Genomic DNA, 22,048 nt, shown 5'->3' with positions numbered 1-22,048 from the left:
CTCCAGGGGTTCTCTGGAGGATGGGCTTCTGTGCAGGGAACGAGGGCTCAGCCCACAGGCAGCCCCCCTCGGAGCTGACCCATCTCCCTGGGTGACGCTGGGGTCTCCCGTGGCATCGCTACCTGGAGAGTGAGGAGGAGGAAGTGGCTCTGCCCATTCGGGCACCTTAGGATAACGAGACTACTTCCACGTGGGGAGATGAAATGGCAAAAGGGGAGAACGGAAACTAAAAACCCAGCCCTGGGGACCACTGCCCAGCCATCTCCCCTCACCTGGCTCTCACGACACGTGGAACACGCTTTGACTTTTATTCACACGCTCCTTACGCGGCTCCTTCGGGGAGAACCCTGGGACTCCCAGCCCCAGTGGCATGGCTGTCCCCTGCTCCCCGAGTTCCCTGACTCCAGCACCCACAGCAAGGGGAGCCCAAGGATGGACTTCTGCCAGGGGCAGGAGACTGCATCCCCTACAGCCCTGCCCCGAGGGTCAGAGGAAGCAGGGCAGAGCTTGGGCAGGTGGGGGTGGGAGGGGTGGTGCCCAGAGGAAAGCAGTGGAAACCTCTCAAAGAAGGCGCTGGGTCTACCCACAGCCCTTGCTCTGGCCACAGATGCCTGCCTTTCCTTACAACCTTTTTTCCTAGAACCTTCTCTCCCATCCCACTGCACCCCACCGCTGCCCAAGAGCCCTCACCTCCCCGACTTCCCAGCCGCTCTTGTAGAAATAATCAGAGCCTAGAAGAGAAGGGACCTTGGAGATTGGCTAATCCAACCTCTCCTCACTTCACAGAGGAGGAAACTGAGGCCCAGACACAGGAAGACCGTGCAAGATCACACATGAGGTTTACACCAAGTGGGGCTAGAACCAGGGTCCGCTGGCCCCCGGACTCTGGCTTTTTGGTTTTTCTATACTTACTATAGACCCTCTTTCTCCCCTCTCTCCTCTTTCTCTTTCTCCTTCTTTTCCATAATTCTCCCTTTAATGCCTCAAGGAGGAAAAGAGCTGGAGGGACAGGACAGGAGAATGACAGCAGATGAAGATGCGGGTGGGTTCTGGGAGCTGGAGAGGAGCCAGTGGCCCGGGAGAGGGTGGGTGTGAGGTGGAGGCTAGGCCTAGGCAGGGGCATGGAACAAGGAGCGGGAAGCATGGAGATGGACCAGGAGAGCAGGTCCCTGAGCCATCAGGCCGTTTATACCTCTGCTCCCCCATCCCTTTGCCCGAGGGGCCCCACCCCATCCCATCGCTACTCTCAGGCACCCCGGCCTCAGCATCACTTCCTTTTCTTCTTCTCCTTCGTCAGCTTGGCTTCCTCAGCAGTGCCCTGGTCCTTGATAAGTTGCATCCTCTTCTTGCCCAGTGGGGTCTTGAAGTACCAGTCCTGGGTTGGAGGTGGAGGAGGAAGGGTAAGTGCATTGGGTCTGACCCTCAGCTCTGCTTCCTGACCTCACCCTTCCCTTGTGATGGATCTTGTGTTCTCAGCACAGATCCTCTGCTCTCCTCTGGGGTCCTGGCATCCTGCTAGAGCCGTGGTTTCCCTTGCTCTTCACCAAACACTCTAGGCCACCGTGTTAGCCGTCATCAGGGGCGAGCCCTCTTCCCCTGCCCTGCAGCCCTCTCTCCTGTGCTCCCACGGCCATCCCTGGGGGTGGGAATGGACGCAGAGGTGGGGGAAGTGAGTGGCCACTGGTCCCAGAACCAGCCAAGGGCTCCCAATACACAGGTGGCCCTCTCAGCCGTGCCCCCCGCCGCCCACCCCCCCGCCACCAAGGAAACCGGGTGAGCTGGTGCTGCCCACACAACCTTCCCTTGATTCTTCTTCCCTTCCCAGCTGAGCTCCCCAGGGAGCAGAGGGAGAGGTGCAAAGTGGGCTGTGCGCCTGGGGCTTCAGAGGGCCCACTCCCCGACTGCTGCTGGCCCACAACCCTCCTCCCTGGCTGCCCCTCCCCCCTCCCCACCCCCACCCAAAGCCCCACCTTCAGGGACTCCTCTTCCTCCCTGTACACTGGATCCAGCTTGGCCAGGTGCCCCAGGAACTCCGAGGCCACCAGGGGCCGCTTGGACAATTGCAGGAGCCGCCGTTCCGTCAGCACCGCTCGGATGGCTTGGAGAAGGCAGCCAGGTGTGTAGCCATCAGACACCTTGGCCAGGGCACTGATGTCCAGGCTCTGGGTCACCTGGGCTCCCTGGGCCTCTATCATATGCTTCCAGAGCACTGCGGGTATGGGGGGAGGACACGGGATAGGGAGAGGCAACGGAGGGAAAGAGCATCTGTCTGGAAAGGGCTTTGTGCCTCTGGAGGGCAGCCCTACATCCATCCGTGCCTCTCCTCCCAGGAAGGTAAGGATTAGCCTCCCCTCTTAACATGGGAAAGTGAGCGTCCAAAGACTTAAGTGGTCTGCCCTCATCTACAGAGCCAAGCCAGGACCCAGGCCACTGGGCTGCTTATCTAGTGACCCTTCCAGAACCTGGCCATGGAGGTGAGGACTCAGAGCAGCAGGGATGGGAAGAAGTGGGGAGCTTTGGCAGGGGTGGTCCTTCAACCTGTTCTCTGTCCAGTCCCCACGTCCCGGGGGCCTCACCATAGCGAGAAGCGTAATCGGGCCGCGGCAGGAGAAGGATCCGCTCGTAGGTACGGCACAGCCCCTTCATCTCGGCCACCTGCGGCCTGTCAGTGGTCCCTATCAGCATCACACGGTCTCCAGGATTCAGTAGCCGCAGGGCCTTGGTGAGGTCCTTCTTTATTCGCTTTGGGTCCATCTGCTCTGGGGAAGGAGGGGCGGTGGGTGGGGACACAGTGACATCATACGGACTTCTAATTCACCGAGCACGTGCCCACAGTCTGCCTCACACGGACCCTGGGGGGCAGACAGGAGGGGCTGTCGGTCCTGCTTTAAGGATAAGGAAATAAGACAGGAGGAGGACAGGGGACCGGTCCGAGGCCACGCAGTGGGTGAGGTCTGGAGTGACATGAACAAGCTCACGCCTGCCAGCCCTGCCCACGGGCTCTGCCCAGGCTCCCTCACCTCTTTGTCTTCTTTTGGGACCCGCTTATAGAAATTCTTCTCCGCATTTCCAATCCAGATCACAGAGGGCTGTAGGTACCGAGCCAGCTGGACAGGTCAGAGAATGGAAACCCGACGTGAGCTGTCCCTGGGGAAGGTCACCTCCCCAACTGGTCCAACCCAGGGTCAGGGCCAGCCTCGGGCAACGGCGGACCTCGGAGCTCCAGCCTCGCTCCCCATATCCCGCCAGCCCCACCTCTCAGCCCCTCGCACACCCATCACACCATCACAGCAGAGTCCCTGCCGTCACTGGGCCGGGGGCTACGTGTTCAGCCCCATCTCTGCCGTGAGGAGAAACAACTGTGCTCCCCACATCCCCCCACCTCCCTCTTCACTGGGGCTTCAGGAATCCACGAGGCCCCAGCAGGGACTGGTAGGGAGACCTCATCAGCTCCTGAAGCTACACCAAGCGGGCGGCTGGGTGACCTCCTGAGCCCACCCTGCCCTGTTGTCTGTCTGAGAACTAGGAATGCCATCGGGGGATGCGGACCTTAAAGACGATATGCACCAGCATCTGCACCCCGGCCTTGCCGGGATATTTGCCCTGCAGGTTGCCAGGGGACAGGTCGAAAAGGTTGGCACCGGTTTCTGTGCACACGGCCTTGACCAACATCTTCTTCCCCATGCCGGAGGGGCCCACCAGGAGGATGGAGCGGATGAGGGGGGCCATGGAGTGTATGTCTGGGGAGCCTGAGGAGGACACAGGGGCCGGCAGGGGGCCGGGGGTGGAGACGTTGTGTCAGGTGAGGGCTGGGCAGCACGCGGTGCCGGCTGTGGCTGTGCTGTTTTCCCCCAGGGACTGGGCAATGCCCCCGGCACGTCTGCTGGGGGAGGCAGCCTGGAGGAAGCCTAACAGTTTAGCAAACACGATTCTGAAGCGCTCCATGCGGGTGTCAGGGGAGAGCCCTCCGCTTCCTCCCAGTGCCCTTTCTGTTTTTCTTACCATCCGTTTCCACGCCTGCATTTTGAAGGGATGGACTTAAAGGGCATGTGACAAACCACTTCAGAAAGATCTGGCCTTGCTATTTATAGAGGGTGGGGGGCTGGTCTTCTGGGAAGGGGACAGACTATGGACATCATTTGCGGTTAAGCCGGGGGCTGGAAATGTGGTGCCCCACGGTCAGGGGCCCACGTGACTTCAGGGTGTGCCCCCCTGAGGGGCCTGGGGCAGGCAGGGGGACTCCAACATGAGCCCATGGCACTCAGAGTAGGAAGCCCAGCCTGGACACGCCTGTCCTGGCTGCCCTACCCTGCACCCAGGCTCCCCGAGAGCCACCTGCCCTCCCCAGGGCCTCTCACCAAGCCGCAGCACCCCGTACAAGGCCACGTTCTGTCGTACGTCGAACAGGGAAGGCATAGGCAGCTTGTTTGCCAGATTCAGGGTGGATCCAAGGTAGAGGCAGTCACCTGGGGGACGGGTGGCTTGCTGGTGAGGGGCACCCTCTGGGGCAGGGCACACGAGGAGAAGGGTCACTGTGGGGGTGGCGGTCGGCTGCGGGGAAAGCCATGGCTGGGGCACCGTTTCTTAACCCCGGCAGGAGGCGCTGGGGAGGGGGTCTCACCAACATAGTCTTTCAAAGCCACTGTCTCGCTCTTCTTTAGGAAGCCAAAGACGACGAGCTCTTCAAACAGGGAGTCCACAGACCTGGCAGACGATGGCGCAGGGGGGCCCCGAGAACAAAGGGAAAAGGACACTGAGAAGGGTTGGGGTGGCGCTGTGGGCATGAGGAGAGGGGCTAAGGGGCCCTCCTGTCCACCATCCTGCGGTCAGCCAGCATCCAAAAGCATGGCACCAGCCCGCTGGCCCAGAAGGCAGTCTGCCCCAGGTGGGTGCTCTGGGGGTTGAGTGGGGTGTGAAAAGGACCAGAGCCCTCTGAGACCCTCCCTCTAAAAAACCCAGTGTGGGTGACACATGGCCCTCTTCCTAGAAACCACATTAAGATGTACAGGCTCCCGGGGGGATGGCCATTAAAGCAGCTGGCACCAGTGGGCTCACATCACCAGAGAAGTGAGTAGAAGGGGACCACTGATAAGTGCCCCAGTGCCCCAGGGTGGGAAGTCCAGGGGGAGACGCTGATTCAGGCAAAGGTTGGAGGCAGACCAGGAAGGAGGGAGGATTTAGAACCATACTCCACTCACAGCGTGTTCTGCATCATCACTTTCCCAGCACTTCCTTGTGCTTCTATTTCATCCTCACAGCTATCCTGTGAGTTTGGTAGGGTACATACTGGTTAACGAGGACAGGAAATCAGAGAGGTTAAGTGACTTTCCCCAGGTCACCCAGTGACAGAACCAGGACCAGAAGTCAGATCTGTCCTGGGCCAGGGCTCGCTCCACCACCCCTGGTGAAGTGCCGTGTCTGCTACCTGTCTGGGGTCAGATCTTTTTCTTTTTTCTTCTTCCCAGTTTTCTTGCCTGTCTTTTTCTGGTTGAAAACAAACACACAGACAGTTGTCCTCTGTTCCTTACCTCCTCCGCCGCGGGCCCTTCCCTGTCCCAGCCCTGGCCCCACATCTTGCCTTCGGAGGCTTCAAGGGCCTCCCCTCCTCCCTGTCCACAGCCAGCTGCAGGTTCTTCAGCTCCTGACGCATCAGTTCGTCCACCTGGGGAGACGGGGCGGGGGGGGGGGGGCGGGTGAGATGGGGTGACAAGGGGTTGGGGAGGACAGGTAGGGAGGGTGGGGACAGAGCTGGGGTGGAGGGGGGCCTCAGGGAAGAGCCAGACAAGCCCAGTGGAGGCAGCGGGGGTGGGAGGGTGTTCTTTTGGAACCCTCAGCCCTTGCATCCCCACCCTGATCTGCATCCTGCTGACGCTTGAGCCTTGCTCTCAACTGGAATCAGTGTGAGGAGACGCCCCAGGATGGAGACAGTCAGCTTTCATTTCATGCCCCAGAGCCACTCTTTTAAGTCTCTGTGACCTTGAGCAATTCTGTGACTTCTCAGTCTCAGCTTTCTCACATGTCATGTCAGGAAAATCAAGGTGCCTGCCTCACGCATTGTTGGAAAGATTGTGTTATCGAATGCTCCCAAGGTGGTGGCACAGGGAGCCCTTTAAGCGTCGGGGAGGAGGATGGTGGGCGTGACTCCGGCTCAGAGCCCATCCCATCCCCTCACAGCGGGGCTGCATCCACACCCCAGGGAGAAAGGGAGACAGAGGTGAGACAGAAGATGATGGGGACCACGCTGGACCCAGATGGAGCCGGGACTGCGCGGGGCGGGCAGTGCATAGTGGCTGTATAGCGAGGGCTGGCGGGGGTGTTAGAGGACAGAGGGGACGGAGCCTGAAGTCGCTGGATGGCCTGCAGGGACTCACCTGTATCCGGATCTCCTCCTCCACTTCCTTCCTCTTCTCTGCCCGCAGGGTCTCCGAGTCAAAACTCTGATTGGGATGTAGACCATCAAACCGGTTCTTCCACAGATCTGACCGTGGAGAGGTGGGCATGCAGTGGAGTGTCAGGGTTCCAGGAGCACACACGCACTCACACACTTATGCACACGTAAGCTCACACGTGCGCACATACGCTGGCCCACCTCTCCTCACCAAGCTGCCTGGCACTTCCACCCAGAACACAGACCTAAAGCTATAATGCCCCTACCTGGGGAAGCGCACCTCACGCCCCTCTCCCCTTTGGCCTCCTCCCCTCGGCCTCCACACCCACCTGCACTGCAACCTTGTGATCACCTTGGGGTGAACTTGGTCCCGGGGAGAGTGGGTCCAAGGTCACCCCAAGACCCCAACAGCCTGGTGGCTCTCCCAGCCCCTCCTTGCTCACTTGTGTACTCCTCGTGTCCAGCGTTGATCGCAGGGATGGATCTGGAGGGCAACATTCTCAGCAGCGTGTCTGCTTCCTAGAACAGGAACATCCTTTGGCTTTTTTTTTTTTTTTTAAGATTTTTTTGATGATGTGGACCATTTTTTTTAACAACATTTATTTATTTGGTTGCACCGGGTCTTAGTTGCGGCAGGCAGGCTCCTTAGCGGCAGCAGGTGGACTCCTTAGTTGTGGCATGCATGTGGGATCTAGTTCCCTGGCCAGGGGTCAAACCCAGGCCCCTTGCATTGAGAGCACGCAGTCTTAACCACTGTGCCAGCAGGGAAGTCCTGACGTGGACCATTTTTAAAGTCTCTCTTGAGTTTGTTACAATATTGCTTCTGTTTTTGTTTTGTTTTGTTTTGATTGGAGTATAGTTGCTTTACAATATTGTGTTAGTTTATACTGTACAGCAAAGTGGATCAGCTATTCATATACATATATCACCTCTTTTTTGGATTTACTTCTCATTTAGGTCACGACAGAGCACTGAGTACATTTCCCTGTGCGATACAGTAGGTTCTCATGAGCTATCCATTTGCTTCTGATTTATGTTTCGTTTTGTTTTGTTTGCTGTGCACGGGCTTTCATTCTAGTTGCGGTGAGTGGGGGCTACTCTTCGTTGTGGTACGTGGGCTCCTCATTGCCGTGGCTTCTCTCATTGCTGAGCACGGGCTCTAGGTGTGTGGGCTTCAGTAGTTGCAGCACATGGGCTCAATTGTTGTGGCAAACGGGCTCTAAAGCTCAGGCTCAATAGTTGTGGTGCATGGGCTTAGTTGCTCCATGGCATGTGGGATCTTCCTGGAGCAGGGATCGAACCTGTGTCCCCTGCATTAGCAGGCAGATTCTTAATCACTGCGCCACCTAGGAAGCCCCTGTTTTATTTTTTATTTTTTTATTTTTTTTGGCCACAAAGCTTGTGGAATCTTAGGTCCCTGACCAGGGGTTGAACCCACACCCCTTGCATGGGAAGGTGAAGTCTTAACCACTGGACCCTCCAGGGGAGTCCCCCATCCTTCGGCTTTGCCTCCCTCACCTCCACGCGTCACAAACTCCAGCCCAGATTCTCCCCAGACCAGCCTCCCACCAGGAATTCTCTGAGACTCTGCCCACTTGGTCCATGAGTCCAGGCCGTGCCTTACCCCCTTCTTGGTCTCTTCTCCCTTCATTTTTTTCTTCTTTTTCTCTTTTTTCTCCTTTTCTTTCCCCTTACTTTTCTCTTGGTCCTTTTTTTTGCTCTCCTGGACCTGCACCTCCAGTTCCATTTTCACCTGTGACAAGCAAGGGAAGATGTTTCAGAGAAGACCATGGGGATTTGATAGGAGCAAGAGAACCCAGGCCTGAGCTCGGAGTGGACCCAGGACTCCAAAGGCATAGCGTCACTAGTGGGGTCCTGGCACTGAGAGTCCAGACACTTGACTGGGGTCCAGAAAGAAAGGGGTGCCGACGGAGGGAGTGGTCTCCTCTGAGCGGCTGCTCTCTCTGGCCCCAGGGGGGCTAGAGCCGTGGTGCTCTCACCAGACATGTTTCCTCTCGCTGCCAAGGGTGCCTTTTTCATCTCCTTCTTGGTACCCCCTCCCCCCCATGCAATCTCACTGCTACATAAATGTCTTCCACCATGTCTGCCTCTGCTGAGGGTGACCTCTCCCCTCCCCCTGCCACCCTCAGCTTACACTCAGCACTTTCTGTAACCTCAGATTCTACCTGCCACAGAAAGTCTTCTATCCCCACCTCCATGGTACCTGTTCTGGAGTCTTGTCTGCAAAGATCAGGTAGGATCCACCTAAAGACTCATCTGGATAATCAGGGAATCGGCCAGTAAGGGCACTAAATGAACACAAGATGGTCAGAGAGACGGACGGATGGATGGACGGATGGGTGGATGGATGGGCAGATGGATGGGTGGACGGATGGATGGGTGGGGAAACAGAAGGATAAATGGATTGATGAGTGGCCAGATAGATGGGTGGCAGGAAGGGTGGGTGGGTGGATGGATAGATGGATAGAGGGAAGGATGGAGAAAGATGAAGGACCAGAGAGATAGAGGGAGAGTGGGAAGGAGTGGATAGTTACAGAATGGAGAGGGGAGACTAGTCAGGGGACATCCCTAGATGCTTTTCCCATCTTACTCTGGCATGTTCTCTGCCATCTGGGGAAATGGGAAGTCACGGGTGGAGATGTTCCTGTAGGCTGGGGGCCCCAGGTTTAAACCAAGTGTGTTGGCAGCATGTCAGAGGGGTCGGGGGGATGGAGAAGAGAGTCCAGTCTTGATCAAGGGACCAAACAGGTGTGGGGTTAAACACTGGGGTGAGGAGGGGAAGAGGGGTTCAGGGTTGGGTCCGCTGAGGCTGGGGACACTGACTGGCACTCAATAAACCACTGTCGGATTTGCTCCTTCATTTTCTCCTTCATGTCGGGCCCCTCGGTCTCCCTGAGGGCATCGTGGGTCTTCACCATGGCCAGCTGGAACTCCTCCTCCTTCTCCGTCTGCCGGAGCCTCCGGACATCCTCCCCGAGGCTGGCTGGGGACGTGTCGCCGGAGGGCTCCTCCTGGCTGGGCGAGGGGAGCTGGGGACGTGGACGGGAGACAGAGGGGCTCAGGGGTGGGAGTGGGAGGCCCGGCCCCCGGCCCCGCACAGGCGAGGCCTCGCGTACACACCCACACGGAACAGCGGGCATGCCTGCATCAGGAGAAATTGTGTTTGGAGCCTGAAACTCGTCTGTGTCAATTACTCTGATAATGAGTTTGCTCGATGCATCGGGGCTGGCCCCCCGCCCGCTCCCCCCTGCACACCCTCCCCCGCTAGCCTCCGGCCCCAGCCCCCGCCCCACGCGCCCCTGCGGCCCGGGGTAGGCAGCCGCGCTCGCAGCCACTTTCCCGCCTCATTGGCTCCCAAATGTATTTTAAATATCACTCTGCTCAGAGACAATTACTGAAAACGCTGAGCTCACACTGTTGATGGGCCCGGGCGGCCGGGCTCATTCCTCACCCACCACCATGCCATGGCCCCCTGCCCCGCCCCGCCAAGGCGGGACCCGGCTGCCTCGGCCTGCTCTGGCCTCCTGGGGTCCAGCTCTCCGGCCCCCGCATCCAGCTCCAACCTCCACTCCCATGCGGCGGCCGCCTGGGCCCTCCCTCCTTCTGAAGCCCCCCAGCCTCCTTGGAATAGCCATCTCAGCCCTTGCCTCCTACCCCTCAGGGCCCCAGACCACCTGCCCGTCTCCCTTTATGGGGCAGGCTTCTGCAGCCTTTGCCCACGGCTGAACCCCCTTCCCAGGGATCACGACCCTCACCCTAGCTGGGGGCAGAGCAGAGGACAGACAAGATGCAGGGAGTGGGGTCCACCCTCCCTGCCTGGACACGCACCCCCTTACCACCCACACCCCACCACCCGTGCATTCACGCTCCTGTCACCTAGTTCACATTCAGCCATCCTGCTGGCAGAGCAGAAGAGGAGGGAGTCTGGGGCCCCTAGAGCAAGTGGGGAGCCTGGGGCCCCAAAAAAACCGCTCTGGTGTGAGGTGGGTGTGTCCTCATCCCAACTCAGCCTCCCGTGCTTCTCCCAGAGGCTGCAAGAGCCTGGGCGCAGCCCTGCCGGCCTTGTGGCCTCCTCCCTCTGCGGGGCCCACCCCCTGAAGCCTCCCCTGCCAGCTGGGGGCGGGACCAGGGGTCCAGATTCTCTGGGCTACTATCCCTCACCCCGCCCAACGTGTGAGTTCCTTCCAGAGGGTTCTAGAGAGGGAGGGCTGGAAGGGGATGTGGCCTGGCTTTGGCTTTGTGGTTCTCCCTCCCTCAAGCAAACTCCGAAGGATCCCTCGACCAGGGACCTCGGCCCCAGCCTGGCCCCCCACGCTCACGCCCAGCACAGTCCTAAGTGGAGGGAGGTGTGTGCAGGTTTGGAGGTGGGGGTGGGCACTCACCATGCCAATGAACTCCATCTCTGTCCGCCGGTCCTGCTGAGTGCGTTTCCTCTGCTGGTAACCTTTCCACACCTGGGGACACATGGGTCCGGACACTCCCCACGCTGCATTTCTGCAGGGATGGGGGGGGCGGAGCTCCGGGGAGGGCACCTCCAGAGGACAGCTCACCCACAACTGCCCCCCTGAGCAGGGGCGGGGGGTGGGCCGTCTGCACCTGAGGCATCCCGCTCTCTCACAACCTCCCCCCCCACCCGCCGGAACACCCTCCTTCTCATCTCCACCCTCTAACCTGCTGTACCTTTTGAGGCACAAATCAGAGTTCAAGTACCACCTTCTCCGAGAAGCCCTCCCCACTCTCACTTCTCAGAACCCCCCCAGCATTTGGAAGAAGTGCTGATTCTACCCAGGCACGTAGACATGGGCACCGCAGGAAGCATGCAGCTCCCCTCATTAAGTCCTACATTTTGGATACAAGGAAACGGAGGCCAGAGACGGGACATGGCCTCTCCCAGGTCCAAGGGCTGTTCAGTGCAGCGCTGAGACCAGGGCCAAGTTTCCTGACTCCTCACCCAGTGCCCCTCTCCCAGGCTGCTGGCCCCTCTCGGACCCACGGACAGCCCAGTGCTATGGGGCTTAGGGCGGGCACCGGGCAGAGGGAGGCAGTGCCTCGCCTGGGAGTGTCACTGAGGCAGCGCCTCGGTGAGCAAGCTCTGCGTCCAGGCCCCTGTCCGTTCCTCCTTCTGCTCCTGTAACTGGCACAGGGAAGGCCACGATAACTAAGGGTCCGATACAGTCCTTCCTCTGATGAGTGCAGTGGGGAACCCGATGGCCTGGAACGCCATCTTTCTGGCAATAGGGACAAGACCTGCTTTGGCTCACAGAGGGAGGGAAAGCTCTAGCTTTGTAGCTGACCTTCCTTCTCCAAAGGCTTGTTCCAGCTTGCCCCGAGGGCAAGGACCCCTGCTCATCCATGGGGCAGATGGACTTGGGTACAGTCACCCAGATGCAGGGAGTTTAAGCTGGGGTGCTCTGTGTACTGATTTATAATCTAAAAATCTATCTCATTTGGAGGGGACGTCTGTTTTCAGGGCTGCTGTCTGTTAGTTGGTTGGTTTGCTTTTGGGTTTTGTGGGAAAGGAGTTCTAAGTTTCCTGTTTTGGACTAGGAGGCACTGGAACTTGAGAGAGAGAAGATGGGAGAGGAGACTGATTTAGTAGAGAAAGATCCACCAGTCCCAGGTCAGCAGTCCTGGGCCCTTTCTGCCCTGGCGTTTTCCCAGGGTGCCTCCAATCGGGTCAGACTAGTAACCACAACCACCTAGAGTGAGATGGCTCAGCAGCATCTTGAGGGGATGCTGGGGGCCACGCCCCCACGCCAGGCAGACAGCAGGGCTGCCAGGTGACAGAGGAGACACACGCCCACCAGGAGAATAAGAAGGCACGGGGAAATCTAGAGACAGAGCTGGGTGTTCTGTAGTGATGTGGAGTGGGGTGCAATTAAAGTAAAGGGTGACCCCAGGTGGCACAGATCCCAAAGACACCTGGATCTCATCTGCTCTCAAATGCAATTTCATTCATCACGTTTCCTTTTGCCTCGGCTGCCAGGAGGCTCAGGATATAGTTTAGTGACTCATTTTTAAGTCTTAAAAGTTTTTGGAATGACCGTCTACTCTGTTCTGCTGCTGTAATATGGCTCTCTCTCCCCTAATTTATTTTCATTTTTATTTTGGTATTATTATTACTGTTTAATTTTTTGGCTGTGCCACACCACTTGTGGAATTTTAGTTCCCTAACCAGGGATCGAACCCCAGCCCTCAGCAGTGACAGTGCAGAATCCTAACCACTGCACCTCCAGCGAATTCCCTTTCTCCCCTAACTTTAATGATCCTTCTGATTTGGGGGCTTTTATGGTATCCCACTTCCAGTCCTTTTGGGGATAGAGATGTATCAATAGAATAAATACTAAGCCAAAAAGGTACATGTTTACTGACTGATGAAAGCCTCGAGCTTAGTATCTAGTCATGGGGCAACAGAATCCAAGCACTTGCATTTCTGTCATCGATCGCTGAGCCAGGCAGGCTTCCTGGAGGAGGTGACTCTACCCTGACCTTCCTCCTCAGTGCAGGGGTCGGGGGATTACCTTCTGGATGGTGATCGCTGCTTCGTCCTGACTGAACCTGGGCCGCCCTTCTTCCCGAATCTTCCGATCTCGCTCCTCCTCTTTCCGAATCTCTCGCATGAAGGTGGCTCGAAGCCTGCCTTGCCTGGCTCGCTCGGCCCTTTGCAGTAGGACTATGGCCTCAGTCCGGTGTAATATTGGAAAGCTCTGGCCAGAGCAGGGGCAAAGGAGGAGGAAATGAGGGAGGGCTTGCATCCAGGTGGGCAGCTGTGAGACCAGCCCCCAAAAGAAACCCTGGGGGCGTAGTTCTCCCAGGACGTCTAGGTGCACAGTCCCATCCCCCTACCTCGGTGTTGGAAGGTTACACGGAGCATAAGAGCAGCCGTGAGGAGGCCAGGGGTTACCCAGAGAGCTCTCCGAGGTGGATAGCGGGCAGGGCAGGGTCTCTGCGTCCCGAAGAGCGGCAGCTCTGTTCTGGGAGGGTGTCTCCCCGACTTACCTCCTCTGAGGACACTGGCTCCAGTCTGGACAGCAGCTCTCCCAGCAAGTGCCCTCGCTCCCTCAGGACACTGGACTGCTCCAGCTGGAAGTATTTGGGAATTGGAACCTCCAGGTCTGCCTTTGGGGCAACATGGGGGAGGGAGAGTTGGGAATAAAAACCCAAAATCTGGCCAACCCATCACCATTTTCAGCTGCATACACAACCCCTGGTGCTGCTTTCCTGCACCCTAGGGCTCCGGGGTGGGAAATGTCCAGGCTATGGGCGGGTGCCCCCAGGAGCCATCCCTCTCTTCCCTTGCCCCCACCATGTGGCCAGAGGTGCATTCTGAAGGGTCACGGTAAGTCACTGGCAGTGGTCCCCATCCTGGCTGTGCAACTGAATCAACTGGGAAACTCTTAACATGCAGACTCCCAGGCCCTCCCCAGGTGACCACAGCCAAATGGCAGGGCCTGGAGAACGTCTGTTTGTTTTTTCAAGTCCATGGCCAAGTCTGATGCAGCTAGTTGGGGAAACTTTGAGACTGCCTGGGAGGTGGGACAGTGAACCGTGACCTTGGGGTGGCCTAGAGGCCAGTGCAGAAGCTCTGGAACTTGCTGGTGCATACGTATCACCTGAGGGGCTGGTGGCAATGCAGATGCAGAATACTGTGTGGGTGTGGGGTGCAGCCGGAGATGCCACATTTCTAACAAGCTCCTGGGTGAAGTTGATGTTGCTGGTCCACGGACCACACTTTGAAGAGCAAGCCTCTAGGGGATTCTTTCTGCCAATTCCCTGCAGTTGGGTTCGTGGGTCCTCCCACCCAGGCAGAGCCTCCAGCCTGACTCTCCAGTCACCCCCCAGCTACTCGCATGCATTTCCCAAACCCAATCCTCTGATCTGCCCTGCCCTCCTTTCCTTGCAGAGGTCCCAATGCCAGGGGTGTCCTCAGGAAGTCAAGGGCACCCAGCTGGCTGGGATGTGGCTTGCTTCCACAAGGAGAGGGAGGTCAAGGCTAGCCCTCCCCCCATCTCCCCCCACCCCCCCATCCCAGCTGGTGTGGGCCTGGTTCCCGCCGCAGCTGGCACACCGGGGTAAGCTTCAAGTCCTGCAGCACTTGGTCCAGGCAGTGGGTCTCGCACAGGTCCGCGTGAACCAGATCGTCTTTGAGTTCCAGCACGCGGCCCGCCACGCTGTCCAGCAGCCGCCGCAGCAGCCGCCGCTTCTGCGGCTGCACCATCTGGTCATAGAGGGTGTCAAACCGGCGCAGCAGCCCCAGGTAATACAGGTAGAGTGAGGAGAGCCTGTACTGGAAGGACTGCCGCTCCCGGTCAGGCACGGGTTCCTGCAGGGGCTGCTCTTGGTCCAGCAGCTCTTGCAAGATGAGGTGGGAGGAGTCCCAGAGGCTCTGGTAAGCTCTGCAGAGGAGGCAGGTGGCAAGCGATGCTCTGAGCCTCAGGGGAGTGGGGCCGGCAGGTGGGGGAGGTGGACTCAACTGAGGCTTTTGAGGACTGTGAACTCGAGGTTCCAGAAGGTGTGACATGAAGGTTACTCTTGGCCCCGAGGTGGATTTCAGGGAAGTGAGGGGCCCTGGGGGGTGTGAGATGGTAGTTACCGGGAGCGCCCCTGAGGCTTAGAGAAGGTGAGAGACTGGGTCCCTGGGGGAGGGAGTCCACTGGTGGGTGAGCAAGGAGGATGAAGAATGGGTATGGCCCTTAGGGATTCCCACTAAGGAAGAGGCCGTCGGAGTCCACAGTTGGTCCCCTCGGGGTGAAGGTGCAGCCCAGAGATGCTGCAATGGTCTAGGATGGTGGGCGGGAAGTGGGGGTGAGGGAGGAGGGTAGAGAAGGATCCCTTCCCCAGAGCGGAGCCCTGGTTCTGGAATGAACAGTCCAAGGGAAGCCTGACCACAGAAGGGAGCGGCCAGGGTCGCTGTGTGGGCGTCTGGGCCCACCCAGGCCTGGCCCACACAGAAGCCGCTCTCCCCACACGTCCTCTCCCGGCCCAGCGGCCCCTGCCTGACGACCAGGGAGGCACTTTGCCCTTTGCTCTCCTATCCCTTCACTCACCTCTCAGACATGATGCCCACTCTTCACACTGCCCTTTGTGAGCTGGTCCTGGAATCGGCAGAACCTCTGTGGTTCCGCCCGGACTCCTCTCCGCAAAGCCAGAATAGCCCTGTGTTAAGAGTTCTGTCCCATTGTCCCAAAGTTCTAAGGCTGTGAGGGGAGGGGGCTGCAGGTACAGGACTGGGGACACTTATCTCAGAGGTGACGTCCTACAGGCAGAATGCGAGAGGGTGCGAGCTCCGTTGTACAAGCCTTGGTCAGAGCCGAGCGCGGGGTCAGCCGTGGCTACTTCTCTTGTGAGGATCAAATGAAAGAATGGGCTTTCTTTGAGGTCACCCCGTGAACTGTGAGGCTCTGGGGGGATGTTAGTCCTAAAGGCATTCCTCCAACTGTGCCTCTCAGCTGGAGACCCTGCATTCCTTAATGCAGGCCTAGCTAGGCTCCTTACTCTAGTATGTGACTGTACTGCAGGGACAAAGGGGCTGGAGCTGAGGACAGCAGGCTCGGGTGCACGCTCTGAAGCCACACTCCCCACCCCCTTCTTTTTGGCCACTCCCTGCGGCTTGTGGGATCTTCGTTCCCCGACCAGGGATCAAATCTGGGCACACAGAAGTAAGAGTGCAGAGTCCTAACCACTGGACCGCCAGGGAATCCCCCATGCATCCCCCTTAAACTGGCACAAGCACGCCTCTGTCCCTGGGGTCTGGTGGAAGTTCACTTGGTTCAAGTGAGCTAGACCCACGTAAAGAATGACAGTAGAAGGAGTAGCGGGCGTCTGTGGGTTTCCCCATCACTGCTTCAGGCTCATGAGCACATTATTTGGAAAACACAAACCACATCAGCAGCAGCCTAGCTCTGGTCAGCTGGGGTGAGCTTTGGGCTCAGCGTTGAGCAGGGACTTACGAATAAACAGATAAGGCCGGGCCGGGGCAGGGGGGTGGGGGTGGGGTGGGGGGCAGGGCGGGCGAAGGAAGGAGAGGCAGAAGCAAAGAGGAGCCAGAGAGGACTTCTCAGGCTTAATGTGCCTGCGCGTTACCTGAGCATCTTGTCAAAATGCAGATTCCGATTCTGCACTCTGAGCTGGGACCCAAGATCCCGCTCCCAGGTGTTACAGACGCTGCTGGCCTCTGAATCACACCTTGAGCAGCAAGGTATGAAACACAGCGGGGGTGGGGAAGAGCCAAGGTTCCAGGCCAGGTCTCCCGAGCCCTCCCCTTTCTAGCTGCGGGACCAAAGCGTGGGTAATTAGTTCTCGTCTCACGGCATCTCCACAGTAGGCTTGACATAGGAGGAAACACGTGTGACGTATGTAGGGCCAGACTTCAGCCCTCATCAGAGAGGATGAGGATGTGAGGCTTTTCCGTACATGGAGCTGAAGTTACAAAGGGAACATAAAACTGTTCGCTAAGTCCCACCCCTTCACCCCATGGCCTCAGAGGCTGAATGAGACAGAAAAGGTAGATGTGGTCACATGTTCAGTGGTGAAGACATACATGTGGTCATTGTACTTTTTTGTGATTTTTTTTCTATGGATTTGAGGTTTTTCAAAACGAAACTGGGGAAGAAAAGTTAGGCGTCTCAAAAACATTCTTACCAATTTGTTCTGAAATTAAGGGAGAGAAAACATTGGGGGAAAATAAAAACATCTTAGAGATCCCAGCCAGTTATTTAGAAGCTGGTTGGGGCTTTTGTTTTTTGTATTTTGAAGAATAGATCTGTGTGGCTCCTGTACCCTGCACAGGACAAGCATGATAGTTTGCCAGAAATGGCATCACAAAACCACGGCCTGAAAGAGTAACACACATGGAATTTCAGGCCCAGAGAGGGCATGATGGAAACAGCTAGCAGCAGACCCAGGATTCTAGTCCAGACTAAGTCCTCCTTCCCCTCACTAAGAATGAGAACGTTGTGCATTTACCAAGCTATCACGTGTCGCTCACGGGGCCCACCCAGAAAGCAGTTTTTAAAAAGTCTGAGTAAGCGTTCTTCCACCTTGGGAGCCAAAAAAGTGATGACACCCTCGCCTCCCATCACACCTCGCCTTCACGCACCCCTTTTCCAAATCACCACAACGCCAGGGAGCAGTTCACCCTTTATTAACGTTAGGCCCCAGGTCACTTGGAGCTGGTGTACTTGGTGACGGCCTTGGTGCCCTCGGACACAGCGTGCTTGGCCAGCTCCCCTGGCAGCAGCAGGCGCACGGCCGTCTGGACTTCCCGGGACGTCAGTGTGGTTCGGCCCGAGTACTGGGCCAGCCGGGCAGCCTCGCCAGCCAGCCGCTCAAACACATCGTTCACGAACGAGTTCATGATGCTCATGGCCTTGGAAGAGATGCCGATGTCAGGGTGCACCTGGAGAAGCAGCAGGACCAGTGTATTAACACAGGGACTCTGCCTGAGGACACAGCCCCAGCCCCAAGTTGGGGGCCGCAGGACTGCCTCACCAGCCTCTTTCCAGGGGCTAAGAGACGTGGAAATAGGGATTTGCTTTTTCACTGCTATATCCAAGTATTAAAAAAAAAAAAAAGTTTCTCCCAACTGCAAGAGCTAAGGAATGCCACTTCTTTTCTTTTTTTTATTTAATGCATTTGCATATTTTTCCATAGTATGGGTGAATCATAGCTTATATCACTGTTCCTCTCTTAATGGACATTTAGGGGTTTTGTTTTGCTTTTTGCTATTACATTGGGTTATAATAAACATGTCTTTGAACCCTTGTATGAACACAATGAAGGTTATTCCTAGAAGTTCCTAAAGGGCTTGTGCACATAACTTGGTAAATCGTTACCAAATTATTTCCCAGAGAGGACACTCATGGGACACAATCTCAGCACCAGACTGGGAGTGAGGAGACCTGGGTTCTGTGGCTGGACTGTGAGTCACTGTATGGCCTTCAATAAGGCACGTCCCTCTGGGCCTGTTTCCTCTTCCATCACGGAAGATTTTGAAATAGGTAATCTCTAGTAAAACAAAGGATAGGGGCCTTATAACAATCCTAAAATGTGAGCAAGCAGACATTGTTTCTCTACAAAGTGGGAGGCAAGTGACTGCCCAGTGATCACGTGAAGCCAAGGGTGGACACACGCCCAGCCACTCGCTCTGCCCTCTGCCTCCGCCGCCTGCGACCTGACAGCGGGAAACCTGAGCCTGTCCCGGGTTGGTTCAGCCTGACCCCTCGTGTTGTCTTCACATCCTGCTCCCCTCAGCGTTGCTGGGGTGGGACAGAGGCGTTCCAGCCAAGTGGTGGACTTGCTCAGCAGCTCTCTTCTGCGAGCCCAGTCCTGCTCCAACGCTTCCCTCACAATGTTTGAGCCGAAAAGACAGGCTAAGCTGCAGGGCTCACTGATACCCGCTCCCGCCCCACTTTCTTCAGGACACTGGCGTCTTCTCTGCTGCTGCCCTTTGGCCAGTCCACTGGGTGCCAGGCCCACTCCATGAGAGCATCCCAGAGACCCGGGCTGTGCGGTCATTCGGATTGCTAATAGCATTCAGGCCGGAGACAGGCTCCACGTCTGGGGTCTAACAAGGGGTGAGACTCAGGCGGGTTGGGGAGACCCAGGGCAGGCAACCCAGCTCCCCGGCCTCCTCCCGGCCCCGGCTCTGCTGAGCAGGGCAGAGGGTTTGAGGCCAGGTTGCCTGGGATGCTCTAGACACACTGGTTGGGTACACTGGTGCCCAAAAAAGCCTGTCAGCATATGAGTTCCAGGAGTAGGTGCTCTTCAGAGGTGCGCCGGGAGAAACAGGGCCGGCATGTGGGTCGGGGGTGGGACTTGCCCAGAGCCAAGGGGACCAGACCTCCGCTGCTGTCAGGTCATGGGACTCAGTCACCCCGTTGAGCTGTGTGTACCTCAGGTTCCTTACCTACAAGGTAGACCAGCCCCTTCGCCCCCCGAAGACTGAGTGCCGCCCGTCTGGAAGCCTCCCCCAAGACTGTGCTTCACACGAACTGCTCCTCGCTCTAGCACCACGCACGAGTACGTCTTGTTTGTACCAGCACGTCGGGCACCCGATCACCTTCGCCCCAGCACTTTCTTGGGGTCTTCCTTTAACTCTGTCCCCCCATAACGTTCCACATAACCATCCCGTCTGTCCAAGAGCCCCGTAAGCCTCTGGACTGTGGTGGGAGCCTGTTTGAAGTGTCTGCTGCGCATCACAGGTGCAGGGACCTCCGAGATTAAGTGTGACCCCCTCAAGAGGGGCTGGGGGCCTCAGTGCCGGGAGTAACTGGGCCCCGGCTCGCCGCCAGCGCCCTTCCTAGGCTCTTTTGCCAGCACTCTCCACACGCACGCTATCTCCCCGCTCTCACCTGCTTCAGCACCTTGTAGATGTACGTTGAGTAGGTTTCTTTGCGCCGGCTACGCTTTTTGGACTTCTTGTCCCCGGAACTCCGGCCCCTCCGGCCCCCAGACGGCTGCGGCTGCCCATGCTCAGCGCTCATCCTCCTGCCGGCCTCCTCCCGCTCCTCCTCGGGCGAACTTTTATGAAGTCAGCTGCCCGCCAGGTGGGGCTGGGGGTCAGCACCTGGGAGCAGGGGAGGGGCCTGGCCCAACCCTATCCGGAACGTACTCTGGGTTAACCCAGGAAGACCCCAATTGCTCCCTCCTCTCCCCCAGGGATGTCCTATCTCTGAATAAGAAGCCCCCCCACCAGCCCCCTTCCCCCCCATCACCTCCCAGTGTGTTGCACGCCTGCTGGAGGTCACGCCATGCACTCATGCAGCTCGCAGGTGCTCCTGGGGTTGAGTGCTGGGGGAGAGTCAGGAGGAACACGAGGCCCCCCCGCCCCCCCAGAGGGCCCTACAATACAGCTGGAGACAAGACTGCTTCACACGCAACAATCAGGGAAGAGTGAAAGGGTAAAGTGTGCGGAACAGAGCGTGCAGAAAAAACTCAGGGCTACCGTGGCCAGGGAGGCCTTCAGGGAATAAACGGGGATTTGAAGCTGGTCTGGTAGGATGGGTACAATTTAACAGGGGAGAAAGATTTTAGTTGAGAGGAACGGGAGAAAGAAATCAATGCGTGCAGGTACAGAGGCTTGGACAGAAGAGGGAGCAGAGCCCGAGCCCAGCCCAGGTGGAGGCGGCAGGAACCACGGCTGGGAGGGCCTGACAGGGTGTCCAAGCAGGTGGACTGGACGTGGGGTCCCTGTGGAAGTTAGCAGTGGAGTGAAGGGAAGAAAAAGCGTTGTGACATGGAGAAAGGTGTCTCACTTTGCACCCATGTATGAGTGAACATTTCAGGTTCTTTTTTTTTTTTAATTAAAAAAAATGTTTATTTGCCTGCGTCGGATCTTAGTTGCGGCACACGGAGCTTCTGCCTAGTTGTGGCGTATGGGCTCTAGAGCACGTGGGCTCAGCGGCTGAGGCGTGAGGCTCGCAGGCTTAGCTCCCCTGTGGCATGTGGGACCTTAGTTCCCAGGGTTTGAACCCATGTCCCCTGCCTTGGAAGGCGGATTCTCAACCACTAGACTACCAGGAAGTCCCTAGTTCAGGTTCTTGAATGCTGTGATTAAAGAAACCAGGAACAACGTGACACGTCCAGGCGGTGGGAAGGTCTTCCCAGTCAAGAGGTGGGGAGGGCGTGGAGAGGAGCATCACCTGTCAGGGAGGGGGTAAGGCAGGCCTGAGCAACCACCAGCTCGCCAAGCCCCCTCTTCCCCAGTTCCCAACATCCTGCTACTTACAGCCTACGGGATAGGGTTTGGAGGACCAGAAGGGCAATTCTTAATCCAAAATGAGGCATGAATGCTAGGCGTTTATAGAAATATTGTATTTTGTGGGATTTCTAAGCGTGCTTAAAAAATTTGAGACTGGCTTTTTTTCTGGACAAGCTGACTAGCCTATTATGTCTCTTCCTCCCACCCCTGGAGACCCCAACAGACTTCAGTGGGGGTTCCCGTCATCCTCCTAACCAAGCCTCTGGATATTCAGGACAGCCTACAAGCAAGCCATTTTTCTCTGGGCCCCACTTGAGGCACAAAGCTGCCAAGTCAGGACCCTAGTGGTCAGAGGGGAAGGACCAGCCTTGGCACCTGGGGCTGACTGCATACAGCTCCTCACCCGACACTTCCTTCTGCCCATGACCTTGGATTCCACAGCCATCTGAGAAGTACTCACCTTTCAAGTTAGAGCACTAAGCCCACCTTTCTCCTTGCTACTCATGAGAAACTTCCCTCACTAAGTCTGTGAACCCTAAGTCACAATTTAGCATCTTACACCCTTTCTGTATTATTGGCTTTCCCACTCAATCGTGAGCTCCTTGGGGGTTTAGACTCCATCTGGGACTTTTTATTTGTTTCACATAGTCTTAGAGGTACTATAATGAGCGCTGAAAAGTGACGGCTGTGTATGTTTCCCCACAGGGATGGCTGGTGAGGTTTCAGAGGTGGAGTGATGACTCTGATCAGTAAGGCTGGAAGCCTGCTGGCACAAAGGCTGGAAGTGCTGTTAAAGTTCAAATAGGCTGTGCAAAGCCCCGGCTTGGAAGTAAAACAGATACAGCGCTAATGAAAGTTAAGGCTGTGCTCACATAAAATCATAAAACTTCCTGTATCCCACCAGAAACAGCAGTTTGCAAACATCGGTGTACAAATGC

The 22,048-nt window shown here is 57.1% G+C and overlaps 2 protein-coding genes across 2 annotated transcripts; both read right to left on the bottom strand.

Annotated features, from left to right (window-relative positions):
• Window positions 1-1,267: 1,267 nt before the first annotated feature.
• IQCA1L (IQ motif containing with AAA domain 1 like) lies at window positions 1,268-15,467 on the bottom strand. Its single transcript, XM_057731160.1, has 19 exons — window positions 15,457-15,467; window positions 14,478-14,805; window positions 13,409-13,528; window positions 12,931-13,116; window positions 10,792-10,863; window positions 9,233-9,438; window positions 8,613-8,697; window positions 8,013-8,141; window positions 6,832-6,907; window positions 6,372-6,478; window positions 5,579-5,662; window positions 5,426-5,484; window positions 4,622-4,704; window positions 4,359-4,466; window positions 3,550-3,749; window positions 3,021-3,107; window positions 2,577-2,754; window positions 1,971-2,209; window positions 1,268-1,375 (listed from the first exon to the last, which is right to left on the bottom strand). The coding sequence occupies exons 1-19, from the start codon at window positions 15,465-15,467 to the stop codon at window positions 1,268-1,270; spliced, it is 2,466 nt and encodes an 821-aa protein (XP_057587143.1).
• A 2,103-nt stretch (window positions 15,468-17,570) lies between these two features.
• Window positions 17,571-20,043, bottom strand: LOC130852063 (histone H2B type 2-K1). The gene is made up of 2 exons (XM_057732700.1): window positions 19,762-20,043; window positions 17,571-17,807 (listed from the first exon to the last, which is right to left on the bottom strand). The coding sequence occupies exons 1-2, from the start codon at window positions 19,891-19,893 to the stop codon at window positions 17,571-17,573; spliced, it is 369 nt and encodes a 122-aa protein (XP_057588683.1). The 5' UTR covers window positions 19,894-20,043.
• Window positions 20,044-22,048: the final 2,005 nt, after the last annotated feature.

Source organism: Hippopotamus amphibius, chromosome 4, assembly GCF_030028045.1.
Source record: "Hippopotamus amphibius kiboko isolate mHipAmp2 chromosome 4, mHipAmp2.hap2, whole genome shotgun sequence".
Classification (NCBI taxonomy): Eukaryota; Metazoa; Chordata; class Mammalia; order Artiodactyla; family Hippopotamidae; genus Hippopotamus; species Hippopotamus amphibius.
This window is presented reverse-complemented; position numbering and strand designations above follow the sequence as displayed.